Source organism: Tiliqua scincoides, chromosome 8, assembly GCF_035046505.1.
Source record: "Tiliqua scincoides isolate rTilSci1 chromosome 8, rTilSci1.hap2, whole genome shotgun sequence".
Lineage (NCBI taxonomy): Eukaryota > Metazoa > Chordata > Lepidosauria > Squamata > Scincidae > Tiliqua > Tiliqua scincoides.
In genome coordinates this window covers 56,839,201-56,861,349 of record NC_089828.1, presented here as the reverse complement: position 1 = coordinate 56,861,349, position 22,149 = coordinate 56,839,201, and the positions used below count along the sequence as shown (strand labels likewise).

At 47.3% G+C, this 22,149-nt stretch overlaps 1 protein-coding gene across 1 annotated transcript in view; it reads right to left on the bottom strand.

The window, feature by feature from the left end:
• Nucleotides 1-4,052: 4,052 nt before the first annotated feature.
• Nucleotides 4,053-22,149, bottom strand: part of ZZEF1 (zinc finger ZZ-type and EF-hand domain containing 1) — a 72,930-nt gene continuing 54,833 nt past the window's right edge. Inside the window, 13 exon segments of the mRNA XM_066635007.1 lie at nucleotides 4,053-6,755; nucleotides 8,139-8,210; nucleotides 9,103-9,253; nucleotides 10,192-10,357; nucleotides 11,388-11,486; nucleotides 13,664-13,832; nucleotides 14,266-14,409; nucleotides 14,979-15,338; nucleotides 16,533-16,668; nucleotides 18,833-18,933; nucleotides 19,771-19,959; nucleotides 20,603-20,722; nucleotides 21,733-21,929. Of these exon segments, the coding sequence (XP_066491104.1) occupies nucleotides 6,678-6,755; nucleotides 8,139-8,210; nucleotides 9,103-9,253; nucleotides 10,192-10,357; nucleotides 11,388-11,486; nucleotides 13,664-13,832; nucleotides 14,266-14,409; nucleotides 14,979-15,338; nucleotides 16,533-16,668; nucleotides 18,833-18,933; nucleotides 19,771-19,959; nucleotides 20,603-20,722; nucleotides 21,733-21,929 (1,982 nt within the window). The 3' untranslated portion in view covers nucleotides 4,053-6,677.

Sequence of the window (22,149 nt, the reverse complement as noted above, 5' to 3'; positions counted from 1 at the left end):
AGCAGAGACTGCTGGCAGCAAGCTTTTTCTCAATGGGCTGTTTCATTGAACAGAACACATGGGTGCAGGTACCCCTTTAACCAGGTTCTTTTGTATCCTGGCCCCCCAAAAAGGCTAAGAAAAACATTGTATTGGCAACCTTCAGTCTCGAAAGACTATGGTATCGCGCTCTGAAAGGTGGTTCTGGCACAGCGTCTAGTGTGGCTAAGAAAAACAGACCATAAGTAAATGTAGGTTTCAGGTGTTCGTTCTGGTTTTCTTTAAACGAGTCTGTTTTAATGGGGTTCAGGTAAAGGAAATCTCTTGAAAAATGGGTTTTCATAATATCTGCATTCACAGCCAAAAGCATACTGCTGTAGGCATGTAACAACGGAAGGGGGCTGTTGTGATTCTCTGCCTGGGGACCTTCACCCAGACAGCAGCTCTGTGGGTGGGGAAAACACTGCGGAGTCCTTATGCCATGCTTACCGGAGTTCCGGGAACAGGCACGCCCATCCTTGGTGACAGCACACTCTGTTCTGAAAGGCATTTGTCTGCCTGATGGACCAAGAAAGACATTAATGAACCTGGCTTGCCATGGCCCTGTAAATGTTGCCAAACCCATAGAATGTGCGAAGGCAGAGTAGCAGAAGCCGGTTGGAAGCAAGCAGGCAGTGTTTTGATATAAAATATACAGTTCTTGCTTCAGGGCCTAGCCCTGGAAAAAAAAAAAATGTTCCCCACAATGTTTGCCACAAAATGTTTGCCACAAAAGCCACCTGGGGACAGCACTGATCAGCTAGTGTCCATGTCATCACAACCCCTCTTTTAAACCCACACCACACTCTTTCTCTCGATATCGAGCTGAACAAACGCATCGGTAAAGCAGCTACCACGTTTTCCAGACTCACAAAGAGAGTCTGGTCCAACAAGAAGCTGAGGGAACATACCAAGATCCAGGTCTACAGAGCTTGCGTCCTAAGTACACTTCTGTACTGCAGCAAGTCATGGACTCCTCGCTCACAACAGGAGAGGAAACCGAACGCTTTCCACATGCGCTGCCTCTGATGCAATCTCGGCATCACCTGGCAGGACAAAGTTCCAAACAACACAGTCCTGGAACGTGCTGGAATCCCTAGCATGTATGCACTGCTGAAACAGAGACATCTGCGTTGGCTCGGTCATGTCATGAGAATGGATGGGCAGATCCCAAAGGATCTCCTCTATGGAGAACTCGTGCAAGGAAAGTGCCCTACAGGTAGACCACAGCTGCAATACAAGGACGTCTGCAAGAGGGATCTGAAGGCCTTAGGAGTGGACCTCAACAGGTGGGAAACCCTGGCCTCTGAGTGGCCCGCTTGGAGGCAGGCTGTGCAGCATGGCCTTTCCCAGTATGAAGAGACACTTGGCCAACAGTCTGAGGCAAAGAAGGAAGGCCCATAGCCAGGGAGACAGACCAGGGACAGACTGCACTTGCTCCCAGTGTGGAAGGAATTGTCACTCCCGAATTGGCCTTTTCAGCCACACTAGACGCTGTTCCAGAACCAACTTTCAGAGCGCGATACTAGAGTCTTTCGAGACTGAAGGTTGCCAACACACACAACACTCCCAGGGAATTTTAAGAAAAGTAGACAATGGTTCCTTTTGGATATAAAATCTGCATAGGTAGAGCTGCAACTTTATTCTTAGCAGGGATTAACATTAGGGTTAACTTTTTTAAAAAAATGTTGCTTGAAGCATCTCCCCTCTTCAGCATGTCGTCACTCTCGTAGCTAGGTTGCTACAGGGTTCACCTTGGTGTTTGCACTGAGGTCTCAAGCATCTTCCAGCAACCAACGAATGGGGCTGTGCTGAAGGCAACTGCACTGAAACGTCTGGGAGCGCATGACTCCCAGGACAATTGAGAGGACTGAAGCCTGCATGAAGCCTACCAGTTTCAGGTGAGGCTTTCAAGGAATAAACAATGTTCTCATAACCCACAAAAACTTACTTAAGCTTAGCAAGAAGGTTCAATATCTATCCCTTATTCACAGTGGATGCCCCGCAATTATTATTAAAAATATTTATATATCACTTAAAAAAAAAAAAAGTCCACAGAGGTTTACACAGCAAAATAGAAGAAGTTGCTCCTTGTCCCAGGAGACATCACACTGTAAAGAGGGAGTGCCCAACAAAACAGGCCCTGGAAGAGCCAATCTGTGAGGTGAACAGGGAACCTTGGCTCTCCCCTGTCAAATCAACAGAGGTGCCTCTTAGCCCACTCACTATGAATTACAACTTGATCAAGCTGCATGACTAAGACAAGTGTTTGAGAAATAGCTGTTTTTATATTATGGATGTTTATGTCACAGCAGACACATTAGAGGCATTCCCCTTTCACTCCTGCTGCAGGGAATGCATCTTCTACCTGTGGCAACATATTCATGCAACATCATGTATTTCTTCCATTTTTTAATTGGTCAGTAATAGGAGAAAAATACACCATTAAAAAAAACCCTTTTCCATCTCAAAAGCAACCACTTTAGATGAGATAAGATTTTCCTCTGCAACAGCGAAGGAGGAGAACTCTCTTCCAAGAGGAAGGTTGCCATCTGCAGCTTTCGCAAGTATCAGTGATAAAAACATAGTGAAAAATGCGGCCCAATTATACTTGGAGGCACCTCTTTTCCTTCCTCACACAAAGGCTGCAGTTCTCATTGTTACATATTTCAAAAGGTTAAACTCAGCATGAGTTTTTCATGTTCAGAAGCTTAATTTACTTAGGTGGGAATTAGGCTGGCACAGGTTTCGGGGTTTGGAAGCACTATTCAGGCAGTGCCTTATTGAAAAGAAACTAGTTGCAAAAGAGAAAGTGATGGGGGAGGAATAGGTGGAGGGGAGCAGATAAAAGATGGCAAGAGGCAAAGAGGGCCTTGTGCAGCAAAGTGATGCTTATACTGCAAGAGGGTTTAACCGTTTTTAAAAAGCAACTGTCCCACATATGATTGCCCTGGGAATTAGTTCATCAGGGAAAAAAGATTCTAGGCCAGCCTGTCCTCTGTGGTGCTAATTTTCTGCTTGCAGGTACTTGATTATATAAAGGGGAACATTAATAACTGTGATCCACCAGCTGCTCTCTTAAGCAGCAAGGTTCATTTCCTCATCTTTAGACGCAACTGTGGTGCAGCATGTGCCTAGAGCCAGGGCCCAATGTGGCACCCACAGATGCTTGAGGTGCTGCCTGCCCAGACTCTAGCAGCGATTTCCAGTCTGTGTGCTGTGAAAGATCTGCAGGAGCTTGGAGCACAAGGGTTGAAAAATTGCTGAAAAACTCCCCCAGGTTCTGCAGCTGTTTCTAAGGCATCTATAGTAACAAATTATCTTCCTCTGCCAATGGGACAATTTGTCATTACAGATAGTTGCCCTAGAAACAGGCCCAGAACCCAGAGGAGTCTCCTGGAAGTGACATCACAAGAAGCAAAGACCATAGAGAAGACAGTAGAGGTGAGTGTGTGGTTGGTCTCAGCGTGTGGTTGGTCCGTGGAACTCCTTGCCACAGGATGTGGTGACGGCATCTGGCCTGGACACCTTTAAATGGGGATTGGACAAGCTTCTGGAGGAAAAATCCATTACGGGGTACAAGCCATGATGTGTATGCGCAACTTCCTGATTTTAGAAATGGGCTATGTCAGAAGGCCAGATGCAAGGGATTTGCACCAGGATGAGGTCTCTTGTTGTCTGGTATGCACCCTGGGGCATTTGGTGGGCCGCTGTGAGATACAGGAAGCTGGACTAGATGGGCCTATGGCCTGATCCAGTGGGGCTGTTCTTATGTTCATAAGTGTGCCATGAGAAGAAAAATGTTGCAAATCGCAGGTCTAGAGAAGGAGCTGAAGTGCACAGTCCTTAAGAGCCAAGTAGACGTTAAGGGTGCAAAACTCTGGCCCAAAGCCATAACACCCAACTTATAGCAACACATTGCACATCATGACAAAAGGTGCACCTATGAACTCACAGCAAACTCTCTGTGAAGCCTCTCTCAGTCTGGAACATTTCCATTGCTCCACACACAAATCAGAGCCGTATTCCTTGTCTGTTCGTTTTTAATAATTTTTTTTTTTTTACAATATATCTCTTCATTTGCATATATTCATCGCATCTGTAACTGTTTTATTATACACATTAAACCAAAAACAGGAATAAATCTAAGGGGATGATTTCAAATGATATTAAAACAATAAAATTGATTAAACTTTGCAATGCCAAAAGAAAAAACCCGTAAGAAAAAAAAAAGGAAAAACCATTCATTTGAACTATTTATGTTGAAAGCAAAGAGTCAATGTCAGGATGGTGATGGTTTCTCGGATGAGAGTCCAACACACACAATCATCGTTATAGGCACAATTCCTGCTCCCCTCCCCCCACACAGTTCAAATTTCAGGCCTTTGCATTTGGTTTGAAACAATTATGAATTTTAAGGGAGCTGTGTGATAAATACCTAATTCAATTGGTACCCTTCCCCAACACAACCCTGTTCTAACCAAAAAGGAATTCATGCTTCTTGCTTGTGGGGGAAAAACCCTGAAACAAAACCTTAGAAAGGAGCAAACAACTTGTAAGGCAATTTCAGAAGTTGGCTCCAGCTTTGGCCCAGCAAGTTCCATAGGGGTGGGGTGTGCACGGAGAATGGAGAGGCTGGCTTCCAACTACCCAGCAGCCTGCCAGGTATAGGACGAGCCGGCCACACAGAGGTCAACCGTGAGCAATTGCTTGCTAGGTGGGACTGCCATCATGCATATGGTTACAGAGAAAAAGCAAACCTATTATCAGCTTAACAGAAAGAGGAGGGAGAAAAACAGTGCTATGAGTGGACTTCGTCAGGCTATGGCTCTGAAGAATGTTCTTTTTTAAAAAGGGGGGGTGGGAGAAAAGAGAAAGCCCCCATAATCTTCAAGAAAGATTCCCACCAAGGGATTCATTTCTGTACACCTCCCGAGAGGCCTTTTTCAGTGCGCCACCATTTCCTGTCCACACTACATCCTCCTGACACAATGCACATTAAGGCTGACCCTGCCTTCTTCGCCGGCCCTCCCTAATATGCCGGGAAGCCACCACAGCTCTGATCTGGACAGGGAACGCACTCCTCACAGCTCATGCTTCAAACAAAAGTCAGGCATTGGGGGCATGTGTAGGAAAGAGGAAAAAATGCTTAATGACCAAAGACAGACCCCAAAGCAGAACATGCTGGAAATGGCTGTTGCTCTCTGGGGAGAATATACATGATGTGCTTGGAGACCTTCCTGCACAGGGATTTCTCAACCATGCTGCTTGTAGAGGCCTTAAAATAGAGTCTCCCCCTTCTGTCTGAGAAGACTCTTCTCTCTTCTTCATCTTATTCCAATTGCTGCTCATCTACTATGTTCCTGCAAGAGATGGGGCAGCCAGCATCACCCTCAAGTCTGGCTGCAGAAAGAGACTTTTGCTTGCGCACACTGGGTGTCAGGAGAGGCAGCTGACCCTGACCAACCTCAGGCCCAACCAACCTATCCCTCATTCTGCTAACCTCATACAGGCACACCTTTCCTCACAACTCCAAACAATGGAGGGCAATGGATGCTTTGCAGACTCAATGCACGACCCCAAAAAACTATGCAGGCAACCGGGAACAAGGGTACACCTTGCCACCCTTCATGCACACACATATTCTGCCCTGCTCAGCATTTGCCTTTGGAACAAGAAAAGCCAGCCAGCCCCCCCTCCCCCATCATGGACAAGAGAATAAAACCAATTTAGCTCATCTCAGGAGGTCTTGATATGTCTTCCATATTCGGATGGAGGGTTATTGCTCTGAGAAGCAAGATGGGCACAGCTGCCAGCTACTTTGGTGCTGGGGCATCTGCTGCCACCAGCACCTGAAAGACCTCAATGGGTGGCGTGGGTGGCAAGTGATCAAGCAGCCATAAGGACTCCCGGACCACACATCAAGTCAGGCTGAAGGCAAACTGAGGCTACCACCAGCAGAGGGCGACAATTGCCTCCCAGAAGAGCAGGAAGTGCTTCACTGCCGCCGCCGCCACCCCCATTTTTGTTCCATGAATACATTCAGTTCCCTTCTTCCTTTTCTGCTGCTGAGGGCTATCTCCTTGCTGGGGATAGAGCCCCACTTTCTGCAAGACAAACAGTGCAACAGAGCCCATTTTCATCGTGCCTGACCTTCCTACCCAACAAGTCCTCTTCTGGTGCCCTCGGCAACTGCGGGCAGGACCTCCTCGAGACGCTGCCGCCGCCACGGGTTCCTTTAGAGTTGATTCAGCAGAGGGACATGCGGCGGTGTTAGGGGAGGACAGCCAGAAGAGGGCTGTGTTCTCTTTTTTCGGGGAACATCCCCCCTCACCACATTCTTTTTTGTCAAAATTCAGAGCAAGTGAATACTGTTCCACAGACATGCTACAATAGCAGGTGCTTACATAGCTGTAGGTGACGCATGAGGTATTCCAGGGAAGTGTGTGCACCCCCTTCTCAGCAGAAGGGCACTTTCTGCTTGTACAGGATCTACAACTGGGGTGGAAGGAAGGTTGGCTGGCTGGCTGCAGAGGGCACATACACTGAAGCAAGAGGGCCCCTTTCTCCTTTCTCTGGTTCCTGAACCAAGTGAAGATGCTTGCACCAAGGTTCCTGTGGACAGAGAACCGCTCTGCTATCACAGGTCACGGGAGCTGCTACTGAACGTTCCAGGGGCTCGTTGACTTGTTGGGATAGTTAATGGCAAGGCTAAGAGCAGCAATATTTTTCAGGGCCTGTTTGGACAGAGAAGGGGAGGAAAGAGAGTCAACGTGCTTTGCGATACATTGCTTTGGAACACACACACACACACACACACACACACACACACACACCTCAAAGCAGCTTACATAGCAAAACAAATGAGAAAATTGTCTGAGTGTCCCTTTGGATCCAGAATTTAGAAAGCAATGTAAGAGGCACCAGGAAGCAGGTCCTCAGAGAGATGGAGTGCTGGGGTGAACAGGGACTGTTGCTCCCTGCCCCCTGCTAAGAGCCACCACTTCAAAAGCTGCCCGTGAGCAAAGGCACCAGAGATTTAGGCATCTAATTCAACAATACCTGTGCTGACTGATAGCAGCGCTCTGGGGATCTTTCCCAGGTCCAGCTGGAGTTAAAGCAGATGCTCTGTCTCTAGTGGCAGACCCTCCAGGGGCCCAAGCTCCTCTCTGAATAAATGCAGCCTCTTCCACACTCTGCCCAAAAGCTTTCTACAACTGCAGTCTCAACCTCAAGGTGCTGGAATTGTGCCTGTAACTACCTGGAGCTTAATACTGTACTACAGGATGCCAAAATGCATTTGGTTTTCTCAATTGGGGTCAGGGTTGGGGGGGGTCTTTGATGACGAATAACCGCATGCAGCTGAAGCGCGCCATGGGGCTAGCCACTAAACTTCATTAGCAAAAGCCATCTCCTTGGCAATCATCTGCTCCAACAACAAATAATTCAACACACAAGGGTGCTCTGTTCATGTTCCACACATGATGTACCCAATCATAGTCTCTTCGATGCCTTAAGGGCAGCCATGTAGGCGAAGCTCCAAGAATTCTGAACAAAAGGAAAAAATAGCTATGGACAAAGGGTAGCTTGTGAAAGTCTGAAGGTGAGACTCCTGTTCTGCAGTTTCATGGTTCTGAACCACCCTGCAAGGGAAACCTGCACAGAACCTATCTGATAATTCATTCCCTTGCTAAAAGAAGTGAAGAAGTGTCACGAGAGAAAGAAATGGCTGCCGTGGGTGCCAACGGAGCACTGATCAACAAGCAAGGCACACCGCGGTGCAACACAACAAGATGTTGCAGTATACATTTTCAGCCCCTCTCATAAGTGCTCCTGTTCAAGGCTCCAGCCAGTCAGGAACAGGAGCCTGGTAGTTCTGTTTGGGCAGAGAAGGAGAAAAGGAGACCCCTTTTCTTTCCCACCCTTCTGGAACCTTCCCCCTACTGTGCTTTATAGAACTTTGCATTCAGGCACAGGGACCTCTGCCAGGCTTCCGACCTTAGGCCTGATCCAGTAAGGCTACCTTTACGTTCTTGAATGTAACGTCCATCACAAAAGCAGCCTCTGGCAGGCAGTCACAGATGGGGGTCCTGTGGCACAAAAAGTCTTGGGGCTTTTACCTGTGCTGTACAGCGGTGGAGATGGTCTTCTGTATTTAAGGCAAGCAAGTAATCCTGCAGTGATCCATGTTCCTGCCAGTGGAGAAAGCAAGCAAGAGCCATGAACAAAAAATTCAGGAAAAGGTTTCTCCCCAACTGGGCTGCATAATTGCTTGGGGGGGGCACACACCCTCCCATCAAACACGTCCCTTTGCTAATGGGTCAGAAGAGAGGAGTCCAACATCTCAATTTAAAAGTCATGCGGTTTCTTTTTTTGCCGCAAACAGATTTAGAATCATGCGACATTCAATTAGGCAGAGCTGTCTGGGATGCAAGAGGATGCATTTCTCAATCCTGGTCCCCAATTGCTACCACTCCCTTGTTTAATTCTGCCCTTTCTCAGGGGTTTCCTGCTGCCTCATCAAGAGTGTTTTATCATGGTGGGTATTCAGTCTGACCGTTGGTTGATTTTATCCTGTGCCCTCCCCGGCTCACTGTTTCGCCATCTGCCTCCCTGACTGTTAGCGATATGCGTTTTAAGATGGTAATTTTTTAGTGTTAGATTTGTAACTGCAAAAACCGAGAAAAACAGGCTTCAAATCTCTACAGATAAACTCGCTCGCCAAAAGACTGAAATCAGAATCATCCAAAGTGCCTCTGAAGGACGGAGTGTTGTGCAGACAAAATAATCAGGCCAGTGGAAGTTCCCACAAGAGCATGATCCTCCACTACAGGGGAGGGGAATCAGTGCATTTCACTCAGATCATATACCGTGTCCTAGGAACACCTAGCTTTGTTAGTCTTTTTAAAAGACAGCCAGCCATCTGAGGAGGGGAAAGACTAGGAGTTCAATCATATGCATGTCTACTCATAACTAAGTCTCATTATAGTCAATAAGGTTTACGTCCAGGTAAGAGGGGATAGGACTGCAGCCCCCACTTCATTCTTGGCACGAGGGAGGGAAAGAGAAAAGAAACCCTCTTACACCAACGGTGTTCTCTGTGACAAAGAAAAGTTCCGTCAGGGCCCGGTGAAGCGGGAGGAGGATGCTTGGCTTGGTCACATCCTGGTGGAGGTTGTTTTCCATGTGAGAGAAGAGCTGCCAAAGAGGCTTCAGCAGAGTGAAGTCACAGTTCCTGAAAGGAAGGAGGAGGCCAAAGACCAGGAACATCAGTCAGGCCGAGGAAGAGGGGCTCTCCCTACCCCCGGCTAAGAGCTTCTCCCATTGCCTTCCCACCTTCCACAGGCACATCTGGCATCGCAAGCTCTTGCTTTGAATTTATTTACACTTCCATTTTTATCCAGTCCTTTCTCCAAGCAGCACAGGGAAGTGTGCAAGACTTCTGTTAATCCCCCCCTTATCTGAAAGGGGGGATGGACGGGCAACACGAGCAGCCCTCGTGCCAGTCAAGCATTTGCATAATATTTATATGAGAATTTGTATTCTACCTTACTGCTTAAAAAGGAGCGCAAAAGTTTAAAAAACCCAATGTAAAACAGAGATAGTTGTCAGACTAATACAAAAATCACGAAGAGGATAATAAGCTCCATGACTGCTGAAACAAAGCACATTTAAGGAGGTGGCAAAAAGGTTACAGGGTGAGGTGGGGGCTAGAGAGACCTTCCATTAAATGTGTCTGGCAGTGGTTTCTGAGCATTTAGAACAGCCGTTTTCAACTGCTGTGCCATTGGCACATCAGTTCAACCAGTGTGCTGTGGGAGTTTGGAACACAGCGGTTGAAAATAACTGAAAAACTCTTCTGGGTTCTACAGCTCTGTTTTCAGGGCCACAGTAGTAACTCTGCCAGTGGAGGGACAGAGAATTTGTTACTACAGTGACAGAGCTGCAGAACCGGGAGAGTCTCCCGGAAGCTGGAAGTGACATCACAAGAGGCGGAGACCACAGAGAAGACCATAGAGGTCAGTATGCGAAGAGGAGAAGGTTGAAAATCACCGATTTAAATATTCTAGGTGCTATTGCCCACATCCCATCCAATCACCCCACTCCATCTGCCCAAAACACATTTTTCACGCAAAGTGAACAGATCAAGTCTGCAAAAGTTAGCAGGAGCACCTCTGGCTGGAACATTGCACAATCTTCAAGAGCAGGTGGATGGCCTTCAGTCGCTGGTAGCCCGTTTGCCGACAGGCCACGCCCACCTGCCACTCCCAAACTTTGGCCAAGGGGATATGGGGGATGACCCTCTCTTCTGACAGCATCTGCTTCAGGATCTCAAAGCCTGAAATTACACAAAAACGAGGTTGGCACTGCTTCGGAGTCCACAAGGGTGCCAACAGTGAAAGGACCCTTAGGCCCTCTGAGCAGAGACCTGATGTTCAAGCTGAGGTGCAACAGGCTCTGTGTGTGGAAGTACTCCGGCAAGGGCAGAACCTTTTGCTGGGTCTCAGATAAAATTGGCTCACAGTGACAGCACACTGAACATGCTTCTTTATCTTTAAAATATTTATTTATTAAAAACCTGTACAGCCCTCCTTTCCAAAAGCCCAAGATGGCATGCAATACGTGATAAATAAAATATAAGATTCAAAAAATTTAAAATCTAAGACATAATTTAAAAGCCAGCACAGCAAATGGTATAACAATTCTAAAAATCCCCTTAGGCAATGGTAAGTGGAAAAGTCATACAGAAGCTAAAACTACTAAGGCAGCAAACATATAAATACACAATAAAGCAACAGGCCAGATAAGAACAACAGGGAATATCCCACCCCTATCCACCCCCAAAAGTGAACGGAAATAGAAATGTTCTCAGGCCTCGCTGGAAACTCTCTACCGATGGGGCAGATTTTAAATTTTTAGGCAGTGAGTTCCATAAAAGTGGTGCCACAAATATGATGATCTTTAAACAGACAAGTGCTGTTAGGATTGAAGGCCCAATTCTATCCAATTATCCAGCGCCGATGTAGCCACAAGTGCAGCCCTGAGGTAAGGGAACAAACATTCCTTTACCTTGAGGAGGCCTCTGTGATTGCCCCTCACACCGCCTGCAGGATGTAGCACACACCCTGTTGGCACAGCGGCGGCAGCGCTGGAAAGTTGGACAGGATTGGTCTCTGAGTGACCTGCCACTCAGAAACATTTGTAATGCCAGGCTTCCCTCCTTCCTAACTACGTAGGGAGAACAATTTCCAGGTTGTTGTCCAAAAAATGAAAAGTAAAAATCAAAGATGGAGAAACCCAGAAAAGCCTCCTTCTAACGAGTCAGACCACGCAAATCCTGGCTTGGCCGCTTCAAAGAGCATGCTTACCTGTCTGGAACCTCCCAAGGTGACCAGCAGTCACTGTAAACTTGTAGCCCCACTCGGTGTTGCTCATATCAGAGGTGAATCGATAGTACAGGGTATCACCTGTCAGGCCAAACGAAGAGGGGCGGACAACAACAGTCAAGCTGATTTATTCCTCATCTTTTGCACTTTTTAGAAACAGTTCAGACAATGTGCCCTGAACAAAAGGGAAGGGAGCGCTCGCAAAGTTAATAAACCTCTCCGCAATTATTGCTAAGAAAGGGATGACTCACTGTTCAAACAGTACAAGACATATGGTGTTTTTTATTCTCTGCCAAGGTAAGAAAAAGAAATGAAGTACATGAGAGCTGCACGGGGGGAAAGAGAAATTAGGTCAAAAGCCTGAACCCTGGTTGTTGGCGTCCATTTCAGTGGAGCTGGGGACCACAGACCAAATCATCAAAACACAGTGGAGTGCACGCATTAATGCGCTTCCAGAAGCATGCCATTTCTTATGCTAGGAAACTGACCCACCATGTTTTAGTTTGTCAACCAAACTGAAGTCTACAGAGATGTGAGCGAGTAGCCACAATATAGCCCGCCCCCGAATAGAATCAAATTATCCATTCAGTCGTGCCTGACCCTTGGCGATTCCATGAACCAGCTCTCTCCACGATTTCCGACCTTGTGCAGCTTCTTTCAACCGCTCTATATTTTGGCCAGCCTGCCCCCAATCCTATGTTTTCCAGGTTACCAACACTCATCAGTATGGTACTCAGGAAGATTCCCAGGTTAATCAGACAAATTCTGGTTAGTCTTGGCACAGATTTAAGCTAACTTTGTTAAGGCTGACACAGGAAGGCAGGGGAAAATTCATAGATGAACACAGGAAGTTGCCTTATCCCGAGCCAGTTCCTTGGTCCCTCTAGTTCACCACTGTCTACTCTGACTGGCAGTGGCTCTCCATGGTCTTTCCCAGTCCTTCCTGGAGATGCCCTTCAGGGATTGAACTCAGGACCTTCAGCAGACAATGCAGAGACTCAGCCACTGAGTTCCAGCCCCTCCCCATGCTAGAGGGAAGGAGCAGATGTTCTCAACTGCAAGAGAAAATTTACCTCTGAAGCCCAGATGCTGGGAAGCAGCAGCAGGAGAGAGCTACCACCTTCACAAACTTTCAGAAGCACCTGACTGGCCACTGTGGGAAGCAGGAGTCTAGACTAGTTGGACCTTTGGACTGGACCAAGAAGCCCTTCCTTTGGAGGAGTTTGGAAGTCCGTGAGCCCTCAGTACTTGTCGGGGATCCGTTTCAGGACACACACACACACCCCCCCCCGCGAATACTGAAATCCACTGATAATTAAAGCCATGCGGGGGCCATGCCATAATAACTTATCCTGCACACATGGGACCCCCCCCCGACTCCTCAGCAGGCCTTCCGGACATGACCAGAAGTTGCTTCTGGTTTGAGCCAGCGACTTCCAGTTGCAACCAGGAGGTGTGAGGAGGCTCCCTGCAGATGTGACTGGAAGTTGCTAGTGTGAACCGGAAATGAGAAACTGGAACATGGGCAGGAGGTCTGGTCTAGAGGGTAGAGCCTCCGTTAGCCCGAAGATAACATCAGAAGGTCGCCAGTTCGAGGACACCGGCAGCTCCCTGAACGGCTGAGAATGGCGAGACCTGGAAGCAGCTGACAAGCCGAGCTGAGTGATTCCACCTGCTCTGGGTGTGAGCAAGAAGCGTCTTGGCTGCCCTCCAAGTGAGAGATGGAGTAGCTTGTCAGCCTCCCTGGGAGAACTGGAGGCCAGAAGTGAGACCAAACCAGGAAGATCCACTCTGAAATGTGGTTGGTTCTTGAAAGAGAGAACCTCCATGATTGTAAAAATTCCCTTGAGGGATTTAGAAACTGCTGCCTATGTAAACCGCCTTGAAAAAAGTCAGAGGAGTAATCCAATGACCAGAAAGGCGATATATAAATACCTAGTAGTTATTATTATTATTATTGTCCAGAAGGCCTTCTGAGAAGATGGGGAGGCGCACATGGCCTCCTGCGACCTCAGAACACCTACCAGATGCCACTTCTGGTTGCATCCAGGAGGTCAACGGAGGTCCGCAGATGCACAAGCCAGTGGATCAGAAGGGCCCACTGTAGCTTATCAGGATGGTTTTTTCTCCAGTTGAGTATTAGCATGTCAATACTATTCCAGGGGCTATTTTTCAAGATGCAGCTGGCTTACTGGCGCCATTATAGGCCCGTTTACAATAGCAGTGCAGGGAGGGGTCCTCACACTGCCAGGATTTACCTGGGAGCTCGAAGTCAGACCACTTGTGTGGAGGGCCACTGAAGTTGTGTCGATCGTGGACAAAGTCCCGACTGCTGGATATGAGTAGTTCATCACATCCCTCCTCAGTGTTGCACTGAGAATCGAATTTGACCGAGAGGTAGATAGCACCAGGGATGTGAACCTTATCCTGTGGAAAGGGAGCACACGTCAAAATGAAATAAGCCACGTATTCAAAGCATTTCGCAGACCTTCTCCCAATAATCCCAACTGCCCTGTAAGGTAGAGGAAAACACAGCAAATGCTGCCCTCTCCTGTACCTGGCAGTGTGCCAACTGCTCCTCCTGCTAACAGAATTGAAAAGCAAAAGAAGGGAATGGAAAGCAAGAGGAAGTGTGGAGGAGACATTCTAGCTCACCACTCTTCACACTTCCTCTTGCACTCCACTAGCTTCGTTCTTCTCTAATCCAGGGAGCGCGAGGAGAACAACAGAAGTGCTGGCACGCTGCCTGTTACGGAAGGTCAACCTTTGGTGGAAATTCTGGAATTTGTTGCCTTTAAAATCCAACTTTATGAGATACTATTCCATGCATTTCTGACATCAAGATTGTCTGTCATAGTACCTCAAAGTTTGTGTTGTCATTGTAGGGGTGCATGGATTCACGCACTTGGACTGCCATCCCAGGCTCCTCCATGAACTGGCAGGCTGTGAGTGCCATGGTTGCCAGCATGCCCTCATTGCATTTACGCAGCACTTTCAGGAGAATCTGCGGGGAGGAATGGAAAAGGGGGGGGGAAGCCCCACACAAACACGAATTACCTGCTTGGCAAAAATACAGCTCTGGGAGGACCGACATCAATGAAAAGGAGGTGGGTATCATGAACACACGAAACTAACAGCCCAGAAAGAAAAACTTCTTCAGGGCTTCAGCAGAACATTTCCCCTGGCCCTGCTGTATGAAATCCTTTTTAACCCAAGAAGCTCAGGATACAACAAGTAACAGACAACCTGGAAAGCGCCACTCATCTGAGCCTCCTGCTTCCCAGGAGTTAATGTTTCTAGAGGGACTCTGTGAAGCTTAAAACCTTATTGGGACAGTAATTCAAATCCCAAAACCGGTTGCCATTGATCTTTGTCACAGTATAGCTCCCCCCCCCCCCCCGCAGAAGAGTCCCATGTGACTGAACAGCCTGCATCCACCACTTTAAAATTGCCCAGAGGTACCTTGTCAGGCTTGCTACACAGGGCAGGCTAATGTTCCGTTCTCATAGGTTACTTTCAAGTACTCCTCTTATTCTGAAGCTTTGACCCTCTGGATTCAGGGTGAGACCTTACCTTCTCCCACAGTGGCTTCTCCTCCAGTTGCATCAGCATGTCCAGCATGTACGTCATGTGAGCTGGACCACTGAGCTCCAGCATGTCCTCGCTGATGGCCACGTCGTCAGGCCACTCGGCCAGCAGCAGGGCCAGGACGTGCCTGGCGTAGAGAACCGCAGTGGCCTCGTTGACCCGGTAGAGGTAGTCCCGCACATTCTTCTTGCCCCTGGAGCCCAGCTCCTTGTGCAGGAGGACGGCACTCTTGCTGCGCCGCTGCTTGGCATAGCTGGCCTGCAGGTCACTCTCTGTGTTGGTGATGAGTTTCTGGGTGACGGGGTTGGCCTCTTCTGTAGCTCTGTCACAGGAGGCAGGCTTGGACTGTAAGACAGGAGGAGGCTGGAGGGATTCAGAATGGTTTTGTTTCAAAATCTTGCATCTCTGCCATTTGCCACCTTTGGGGTTTCCAAGCAGAGACAGCACACTTTTTTAAAAAAGGTGTTCCCAGGAATATGAAGATTATAAATTTTAAAAGACAGAACTGTGAACTGCAGGCTTTCCTTTAAATGTGTTAGGGTTCCCTTCATCACCAGCCTTCAGAGTCTAATGTATAAGGAAACATTGCCTCTTGCATCCACTGTTTCCCTCCATTATCAGTAGTATTAATAATATTGTTGTGCCAGGAGCTTCAAGAAGCTTATGGTGATGAAAGTTGCTTACCCCACCTCTCATTTTACATTCACAATAACTCTGAAGTAAGTTAGGCCGAGAGAGACAAAGGCAGACATAATGAGTGGTCAGAACATCAAACTGACCTGAGTTCAAACCCCCAGAAAGCTGACCCTGTGAACTTGGGCAAGACACTCACTCTCAGCCTAAACAGCCTTACATGTGGTGACACTCCCCTCCCATCATGTTATCCTCAGAACAAGGGTACCCAAACCCCGGCCCAGGGGCCATTTGCTGCCTCGGGGACTCCCCATCTGACCCGTGGGGAGCTCACAGTCTCCAAAGAGCCTCTGGCCCTCTGCAGACTGGCTGGAGCCCACACTGGCCCAACGCAACTGTTCTCAGCGTGATGGCAACTGTTTGCCCATACAGCAGCAGCAAAGGAAAGGACAGTCTTGCTTTGTGCAAGGCCTTTTATAGGCCTTGAGCTACCGCAAGATCTTCATTCATTCATAAAAGTTCCACCTCTGATATATTCATTTATGTAAATTTATTCAAATTTGAAATGTAAATTCATTCTTTTTGTCCCAGCCCCCGACACAGTGTCAGAGAGATGATGCGGCCCTCCTGCCAAAAAGTTTGGACATCTCTTCCTCAGAACACCACTGAAACTCCACCTTGAGGTTTTTAGAGGAACAGTGGAAGAACAAATGCATGAAAAAGTTATGAAGAGAAGCTGACACAAATAGTTACGCTCTGCACCAAGGAAGATATTTAGCTCTGCTTAATAGGACGACTGTAGCCTCCATAAAATGGCCTTTGGGCATTATCCATTTTACTTTGGATGCACTTGTTGTGTAGATGCTAAACTGATCATACTCTTTCTGGGCACGATGGGAGACTCACCAGACATGGTAAGATGATCATGTCCGTATCAACTGCTTTGGAGCTTTGCTCCTCTGACCGCAAGCGCTTGCTGGGCTGCCATTTCTGAGCCAGTGTTCGGATCCTCTCATCTGTTGTCACTACATCACCATCAAATCTTAAACACACACAAATAATATCTCAGAGTCAAAAGAGTCAAAACTTTTTATAAACACACACAAGAATTTGCATGTAAAGCCTGTCCAGTTTACATTTCCAACCCGAATTCGCTGCCTATCCCATTTTGCTCCCCCACGTAGCTTCCGCAGCTATTTAAATATGGTCAAGTTGCTTTGTGGAAACTTTGCTCGTTGCAAATCAGCGAGTTGATCACTGATCAAATCGCTGCTGATTGTTGAGGCTTAAATTTGCAATATGCAAATAAGTACTGAAAGCTGAGATAGCAGATAACAGGCAACCTGTCCTCTTAATCTTTCCCTGAGAATGTAGTATAGTGACCAGGCCTGGTTCTCACCAATATACAGGCCACGTCATTTCAGACTGCACGTATAGGCTCACATGAATTTATGATATTCTATACAAAAATTCTGCACACTCTGCACAAATGTTTGCCAAAACTCTTCCTCATGACCTACTAAATTTGTGTGTGTCTCTCTCTCTGTTGTAAAATGGAAAACCATTTTGTCATATAGGCTCCTCACTAGCAGTCCCAAGCGGTACAGCTCAGATATAAGTCAACAACCTCAGTGAAAACTAGGAATAAATTTGAAAGGAGTCTATTGCACTGAATGGGTCAAGGCATTAGTATGTGCTCAGCCAGCAAACCCTATTCAAAGCTCAAGGTTTGCACAGAAAACTCACCCAAAAGCTCCGATTTTAAGGCTCCAGGCCTATTTCTATCTGCTAGCCTGTCACAAATATGTACATGTTAGGCCTAGGTTAGCATGTGGAGCCTGAACCAAACTAAGTCAGTAACAGAGAAGTGGCTAGCAGTTCCCAGGTGCAAGAATGTGAGTAAATAAACAAGAATTACAACCCCTTGGAATGTTTAACACCTAAGTAGACGGAGAGGCGCCTGATCAAGTGTGATGGAATGTAGCTATGGATCTCCAGTTGGGAAGGGTAAGAACTAGGAGAGCTAGCAACCAGGCCAACTTTAAGAAGGTTCTGTCCCTAAAAGTTTCTGACTGGACAGTCTAAATAAGTATGAAGTCACCTCAGCACTATTAGCACTATTAGCATAAGAGGTATACTAATGAGTGCCCCAAGGGGTGTGTGGGTTCCTTCTTGGACAGAGTTTGGGGGCAACATCCTGCACGCTGTGAGCTCCACTGTCCACCATGGGCACCTGGCCTCATGGGTAGCAAGGAGCTAAAAGATCTACAAGAGAAGCTGACCCAGGTGAGAGATAGGGATTAACAGAGATAGCCAGCTAGCTTTATTATTTTATTGCTGATATGTTTCCTAGATGTTTATGCCTCTAGCATTTGCTGCCTTACTGTAACTTTATGTAACCTTGTGTACTTAATAAACTAAAATCTCTTTTACGAAGTTGTTTCATTGCCTGTTGGGGACAAAGGTCCAGAATCCTGCCTAGCCGTTCAGCAAGCTACCAATTGCTCACTGAGGTCTAGTAACTTGAGAACTGAAGCTTTAATTGGAGAAAGAGCTCAGTGCCTGCAAGGGATAGAGTTAAGCCTAGAGGGTCTCAGTGTCCCTGGACTGAGGCACTGGCGCATACAGGGTGGTGGCAGTACTACTGGACAGGGTGGGGGGCCTTGAGGGCCTTAGGGTTCAAGAACCAAGAACTCTGAGCACCCCAAACCCCCCTAAGTTTACGACACAGCCTAAACAAATCACAATGCAAGATTAATACCCTAGGACCCGAAGCCCATCCAATGTTCCAGCACCGATGCAGCCACAAAATGAGGGAACCAGTGTACCTTTTCCTTGAAGAGACCTCTGTGACTGCCCCCCCCCCAACCGCAGGATGCAACACGCGTCCAACTGGCACGGCTGCATCAGCACTGGCAAGTTGGATAGGACTGGGCCCTAAGACAGAATTATGGCCTTGGCCAGTGATTCACTTGCTGTGTCCTGGGAACCAAACATCAACTGAAAAATCTGCCCAATCAGCAAAACACCAGCCAAATTATCCACACACACCCCCCCAAAACGTACAATGAAATCCTGAAAATCAGCTCTGTACTTTCTCTGTCTTTTAATCTATCTGGATCGCTGTCCATCACTGAAGTCCCTTCATGCGCTTATCCTCCCTCCCCAATTCTCTCCATTTCCATCCAGACTAGAAACTCCTTTACCTCTTCTGAACCTCCAGGAAAAAAGAATCTGTTCTCTTCATCTGCAACTCGTACATGGCCCGGAGGATATGCAGTGGTGCATCAAGGGCGTCATGAGTCATCTGAAACAGTTGGCTGAGATTAGAAGAGGAAAAAGGACTAAAACTTTTTTCCCCCTTTGCTTCTGAGAATAATCATGTGACATCAATTCTAGTACAGCCACGTGCAATTTATCTGAAGCCCCAAATCCTGCACCAGATGTGATGTACACGTAATTAGTTCTCTAGCACTTACAGGGCTTCCGACTCTGTAGTTCTGAAAGTTAGGGCAACCCTCTGGGATCAAACCAGCCTTCTGCTTTCCCCCAGTGGCCAACAAGGTGCCCTTTGGAAGTCAGTTTATAACACTTAGTTCCTCAGGGCCCAAGAACCCAGCAGAAATATCCCAAAAGAGGAGCCTCCCATTAAACCTCAAAGAACAACAGGTTATCACGGCATCAACTCTTGTGAACTAGAGTTTGTGGAATGGATGTCAGAGGATAACACTACAGGCATGTCAAAGTGGGCTCAGATTCACAAAGTCATTGGTTTGCTGTAACGAACAGACAACTGGAGTTAAATAGCGGCCTTGCACAGGATGCCGCTTGAAGGGATACCATCGACATGACTGCAGGGGGCTTAAACAAATCACACTGCATGATGGACCTACTCAGGAACCACAGGCACACACTATCTATGAATGAAGAATCAGCATTCTGTAGTTAGTTCCTACCCTTGTCTCAGCAGGGCTGTCCCTTGCCACAAACAGGACTGGAAACATGCTCATCATTCCAGAATTCAGATCCCAGTGATCTAATGCAATTGGACTGTATGATACAAGCTTCTGCACTCTGTCACATGGTGCAGCTGGGGCCAATCCAATTCCTAGACACTCCCCTCCCATCACCCATCAAAGAGTACCAGGAAGCATATTTTGGTGGCTTCATCCAAGCCCTCCAGTGGGTCAAGCCTGTTCTGGTCGGCATCAGTGGGCGGCACAACAGACTGATCGACTGCTTGATCTTGGTTCCTTTCCTCAAGTCCTGGGTCTTTTCGCTCAGCCAGGGAGCCAGTCTCCTTTTTTAAGGAATAAAGCATGATTGACAAGATCTGCAAGGAGAAGCCATCAGATACAACATTAGGGTACACAGAAGACACTGGAGCAACTTAAATCTGACCCAGATGACATTACATTAAAATAAACCCGCGCTACATCTTGCAGGTACCCTCATTTAGAACCACTGCTTCAGTCTGCCCGTATAACAAGCCTGTGGATTATGCTTCCCATTTCACAGACTGAAAGAACACCAAAAGATTCAAGATTCTGCAACTATAAGCAGGCACCTCTGTGGAGGCAAGGGCAGACAGCCTCCCAAAGGCAGATGGAAAGAACTACACTCTTCTGCCCTCCTCACTGCAGGATGATTGGGTGCTGATGGTACCAAGGCCTGAATCACTGCTAGGAGCAAGGTCTTTGTGCTGCCAAACCCCCCCCCCCCCACAACTGCTGTTTATGCTGCAGGAGGTCAGTGGAGTCATTGCTTGGCCTTGCCCACTATGTTAGGACACTGAGAGTACCAAATTGCATACATTTGCTAGCTCAAAAAGAGAGAGAGAGAAGACTGAAACACAATTGTGAAACTACAAAGAAACTACAAGGATCAGAAATGGGTTAAGGACAAACATGTTTACAGCAGCCAAGTTGAGCAAAGCAGGGAAGAAACTGCCCAGCTGACCTGAGCAATTCCGATACCTCTAAGTCTCGGAGAAGCCACGTCTTGCTGAAGCCCGTGCCCTTGCTACACTTCTTCACTAAGAGCTTGAGCAAACCCGTCTGAAGGAAGGCCGTGCGGACCTCTTCAAAGGCATGCGTCTGCCGGAGACAGAGACAAGGTCATTCAGTTAGAACGTGTTCATTTGGTCACAGTCCAGGTGAGGTACTAACTACATGACACGACTGTGTATATAATTTTAGCTTGTTAACAATTATGATGCGCCGCTGGCAGTCCAGGGATAAAGTGGCATCAGGCATCATCCTAGACAGCATTCCCTCCAGTGTGAGCATGTGAAAGGGAAGTCTCTTCTAAGGCAGAGATTGCTGCCTGAAGTTTTTTGCTGCCAGGAGATCTGGTCTAGAGGGTAGAGCCTCCATTTGCCTGAAGATAACATCCGAAGGTCGCCAATTCGAGGCCACCAGCATCGTGCGACCTTGAAGCAGCTGACAAGCTGAGCCAAGTTATTCCATTTGCTCTGAGTATGGGAGGATGGAGGCCAGAATGTGAAACCAGATCAAGAAAGTAACATCTGAATGTTGTGGTTCTTGGAAGATAGAACCTTCTTTCAATTGTAAAAATCCCTACGGGGATTTAATATAGCCTGCCTATGTAAACCGCCTTGAATAAAGTCTTGAATAAAGACCAAGAAAGGCAATATATAAATACCTGTATTATTATTATTATTATTTTGCCAAGCCCCTCCATTAACAATTGACATTTAAAAATATGCTGAGCTCAATGGGGGCGGCAATTTTTAGGCAAATAAAAACGGTTTTTAGCCTACTGATCTATCCACTTTGGATCACAGCCCCCACCTTTTTCAGCAGACCGGCTGCCTTTAAGTAGAAGTTAAGGAAATATGAAATTCAGTCACAAGATGTGGTGACGGCCACTGGCTTAGATGGCCAATATGGGAGAGAAGAGGCCAGCAATCAGATAATTATGTGTCACTATATACCTTCAGCTAGTGAGGTTGAGGAGGAGGGGGAGAATGGGTTAAAAAAAAAAAAGTCTGACTTTATGCTGTCATTGCTTTTGTAGCCTCTTGATGGAAGGCCAAAAGGCAGGCTAGAGGTCTCCAAAAAGCATCACTACCTCCACACCATACCTTCAGTGTGCTGTACAGCCCCTTCAGAGCCAGAGACAAGACCCAGGATGCCTCCACGGCCTCTGCAAAGCTGTTGTCAATACTGGTCTGGAGAAGGTGGCTGGTAATGAAGACAAAGTGCTGGAGGTACTGGTGCAGCTGGCTCTGGGTGCCCCCGTGGTCTTGCCCACTCCGCTGAACCAGCTGATAGTCTCTCACTAGAAAGCAGAGAAAAGACAGATCCTCACTGGCGTCCTGGACAGGTTGAGTTGGCTTCGCTTAATCTGGTCCTGTAACTCTGAAAACACCACACCGATTCTGGTGTTCTGAGATACAAAACATACAGCATTCTCTGCACAACTTCAACGCAAAGGAAGTAAGCCAACCTGCATGATTCAATTATGCTTTTGTCAGCCACAGAAAGACAGACAAGTAGGT